General features: G+C 53.1%; 1 protein-coding gene across 1 annotated transcript; it reads left to right on the top strand.

The window, feature by feature from the left end:
- The first annotated feature begins 605 nt into the window (after positions 1-605).
- Positions 606-2,307, top strand: STBD1 (starch binding domain 1). Its single transcript, XM_068153774.1, has 2 exons — positions 606-906; positions 1,040-2,307. Exons 1-2 carry the CDS (start codon positions 636-638, stop codon positions 1,843-1,845), a joined length of 1,077 nt encoding a protein of 358 aa, XP_068009875.1. The 5' UTR covers positions 606-635; the 3' UTR covers positions 1,846-2,307.
- The last annotated feature ends 1,647 nt before the right edge of the window (positions 2,308-3,954 follow it).

The raw sequence follows: 3,954 nt of genomic DNA on the forward strand, positions 1-3,954 counted from the left end.
TTCTCTAACATTAGAGTATGATGCAGAAGTTACAAAAGTAGTAGAGAATGCATCACACTTCCAAGGGATAACAGAGGAAGCTTGGATTTTCATCCAGAAGGGATGAAAAAAGGGGAAGAGAGTGCAGAAAAGGAGGGGAGGAGAGAGATAAGCCATTAAAACGAGAAGCAAAGCAGCCATACAGCACAGACCTGTTAGAGTCTGTATGTCTAAGGCCACCAGTACTGCTAGAATGAAACCTCTGCAGTTACTACAGCTCCAGTGCTTGCTTTCATGTGAAAATAGGAAAGAACCTCAACTTCTGCAGGTCATCTCCCTTCGCTTTTTGCATTATCTCTGGTTTACAACACCTCCAGCACGGCTCCCTTGTGCAGAATGCCTGGTTAAGGCGATGAAATGAGGAAAGACGCAGGAAAGGGGAGAGCAGAGAAGGGGAGAGGTGGCTGAAAGGGGGCAGGGGACAGCGCGCAGCCTCATGACTTTTTCCCACCTAACCTCTGCCCCCCCGCCGCGCTCCGAGGGCATCTCCTCCCTCTCTCCCTCCCCGCCGGGGCGGCTCCTCCCCGGGGCCGGGGCCTGGCTTAAAGCGGCGCCGAGGGGGGCCGCGGCGGGTGCCCGAGCGCCAGCGCCCCGCCATGGCCCGCGACCGCGGCCCGCCCGTGCTGCGGCAGCCGCCCCCGCTGGCTTCTGCTCCGCGCTCCCCCGCCGCCGCCCTGCCCGCCGAGGCCCGCGGCTGGGGCTGGCTGGGAGCGGGGCTGTGGCCGGCGCTGCTGGTGGGGCTGCTGGCCGCGCTGCTCGCCTGGCTCTGGTACGGCAGCGGGGACGGCCGGGGAGAGGAGGGCGGCGGCGAGGCGGCTCCGGTGCGGGACGGCAGCGAGGAGCCCCAGTGCGAGGCGGAGGCTGCAGGTACCGGCGGGGTGCGGGGGGAGCTCGGCGGGGCTCGGTCCGGACAAGGCTGCCAGCGAGGGCTCAGGGCTGCTGCTGCCGAGCCGAGCCGCGCGGCTTAACCCTGCCTGGTGTAATTCCGTGTCATTTCTAGGGGATCTTCTGAAGAGTGGTGGGCAGCTGCCCGAGGCCGAGGCTGCTGTCCTGACCAGCCCTGGGAAGCCAGGAGAGGATGTGGTGGATGTGGCGGATGTGGCAAGGGAAGAGGTTAACCATCTTCAAAGTGGCAAACCTCTGGAGACGGAGCAGCTGCCTCCCGTGCAGGGTGCCACCGACTCCAGGGAGCATCCAGCTGATCCACAGGACAGCCAGGCAGGTGACCTGAGCCCCCAGACGGGACAAGCAAGTGATGGATGGTGTGTGATGAACTTGGCAGCAGTCTCTGATGATGTCTGTAAGGACAGAAATGAGGAGCAGCCAGAGCAGCCAGTTGCGAGTAAGGACTTGGACCATGAGGAGTGGGAAGTTGTTTCTGAGCACCTGGCCTGGGGGGAGGCTGGCAAGAATGGCAGCCTGGAAGACTCGGACAGCAAGGAATGGGAACAGGGAGACTGCCCTGATGGGGACCTGAAAGCCAAGAGGGTTGCAGCCGTGCCCCCCATGTTCCAGAACATCCACGTGACCTTCCGGGTGCACTACCTCACGCACTCGGATGCCCAGCTGCTGGGTGTCACTGGGGACCATGAGTGTCTTGGCCAGTGGCACAGCTACGTTCCCCTCAAGTATGACAAGGATGGCTTCTGGTCTGAGTCTATTAGTCTGCCAGCAGACACCAGAATGGAGTGGAAATTTATCCTGGTGGAAGACGGGAAGGTGAGACGTTGGGAAGAATGCAGCAACAGGACCTTAGTGACTGAACATGAAGATCAAATAGTGCATCAGTGGTGGGGGTACCACTAATGGGATTTTGGAAGCTGCTTAGCCAATGGCAAAACTGCTTAGATTAATCACAGGGCCCCTAAACTTTACCCCTTCTTCAGTAGAAGACCCTCTCAAGTACAGAGCTCTGTAAAGCCCATATCCAGCCTGGTTAAACCATGCGAGCAGCAGAGCTCTGCCATCCCCTTTAGGAAAGCATTGGGCAGCCTGCAAAATCAACTTCAGACATCTGAAGATGTGCAAGGTAGGCTCTGAAGGCAAGAGCAGCATTCCAAGCAGCTGCCTGCCTGAGTAACTCAGGACCCTGGACTTGATGTTGCTTTGAGTTGGGACTGTGGGATGCATCTTTGTACCAACTGCTTAGGGCTTTGGAAGCATAGTGAGGAGTGTGGTTGCCTCCACTGTAATAGGAACCTAAGTGTTTTAACTTATGTAATGTGTTAAGTGAACAATAAACACTTTCAGACTGACAGTCCATCACAACCTGCCCAGTGAACTGCCTCATTTTAATAACTGACAGGAATTTAGTTTCTTGACCTGAAATCTTAGTGCTAAAGAATTGTTGAAAGGTGAGTTGGAGGAGCTAGCCCCAAAATAGCTCACTCTCTGCTCCCTGCTCTGCAGGAAGCACTCAGGTCAAATGAAGGCTTGGCAGATAGGTCCCTTTTGGGCAGATCATCCTGCTGAGAGGAGAGCAGAGCAAAGGTCAGAAAGGCCTGGCTGGGCTTAATGAATTACTTGGTCAAGGTGGGAGCAAGCTTTTCAAAAGCCTGGGCTGCCATGATGGCTGGGGAATGGGATTCCTTCTGAAACTGAGTTAGGGGACATAGTCTGCCTCCCTGGGAACAAGGGCACAGTGTTGTTAGCAGCTACTTAGCTTCAACATGGGCCTCTGCCACAACTGCTTCTGCTAACTTACTCCTGCTTTGCATGGTGGAGTCGTCTGAATGTGGGACATAGAATGGATTTTGGTGGGAGATTGGAAGCTGAGCTTTGGAGGCTTATCTCCTGCATCTAGTAGGTAATGGACATCAGGGTGATGGGATCCTCCTGGAGCTGCTGCCAAGAGCAAGTGTCTGGAATGTTTCTGGGACTTCAGCAGCAGCTGTTCCTTGAAACAAACCCATGGAGAGTGGGCTGGGCTGCCTCCTCATGCAGACACAGCCACAAAATAGCTGAAGGTCTTGGGGAGGGTGAAGAGGGAGGAAGACTAAGGCAAATAATTCCATGGGGAAGCTGAAATTTTTGTGTGCTCAACCAAGCCCCTCCCAGCTGTTGCTACGTGGCAGAGCAACTTGTTCTGTGGGTCAGTTGGGTTTTTGCTCTCAGGTTATCTCCAACACCTGAAGATTCAGGTGAATAACTTTTCATTTCCTTCAAGAGAACTGTCATAGGAAAAAAAAACAAGGTAGGGAATATGGGTAGGAGCTAAACTCAAGACTGACTATAAGCTTTTTGTTAACTGCTTGTCCAGGATGAGAAACATCCCTGGCAAACACTGTGTGAAGAAATACTGCAGCTCTGCAAAGAATGTGGTAAAACTTCTGACTCCAAAGGGAGAGGATGGAGCTCAGCAGGTGGTTGATGCTGCTTTGGTGGCCTTAAACACATGCACAAGTGCATGCACTGGTCCTCAACACTCACAGCAAGGAACTAATGTGGGACCTAAGTTACTACCTGAACTTAAAAGGCAAATAGGATGTAGTCAGCATGCCCTGGGTTGAAAAAATAAACTGAAAGAAGCTTTGTGTTAATATTTAGGTGCCACTGCTTCACTGTTACAAATACTTCTCCTGCTCAATTACCTCTTTGCTTACCATGCTCAAACAAAGCTCTGAAGTTCTGTCCATCTGCCCCACTGCTGAGGACACAGGACATTTGTGTGGGTTTCACTCAGTAACTTCCAGCTTTCACTGAACAGGTAAAGTTGTGCTGGAACTAATGGCTTGCTACCCTAATTAAATTGGTACAGCTGAAAAAGGAATGGATCTTTGGAACCCACTGAAGTCAAGGCAAAAGATTATTTCAAGCTGTTGACAGTTCTTCTCCCATTAATGCAAGCTCTTCAAAGGAGGAGACAGTGTCAACTTAGAGCCACTGCCATTTGAGTGTATTTATACCTGCACTGGA

Source organism: Melanerpes formicivorus, unplaced genomic scaffold, assembly GCF_026170545.1.
Source record: "Melanerpes formicivorus ecotype bairdi unplaced genomic scaffold, bMelFor1.0.p_v2 SCAF_27, whole genome shotgun sequence".
In the NCBI taxonomy this organism is placed as follows: domain Eukaryota; kingdom Metazoa; phylum Chordata; class Aves; order Piciformes; family Picidae; genus Melanerpes; species Melanerpes formicivorus.

What these genes read in the sequence shown, in the direction of transcription:
- STBD1 (XM_068153774.1), top strand. Translation starts at nt 636, where the DNA reads ATGGCCCGCGACCGCGGCCCGCCCGTGCTGCGGCAGCCGCCCCCGCTG. An exon ending in GTGCGAGGCGGAGGCTGCAG is followed by an intron (nt 907 to 1,039) that starts GTACCGGCGGGG and finishes TGTCATTTCTAG; the next exon opens with GGGATCTTCTGAAGAGTGGT.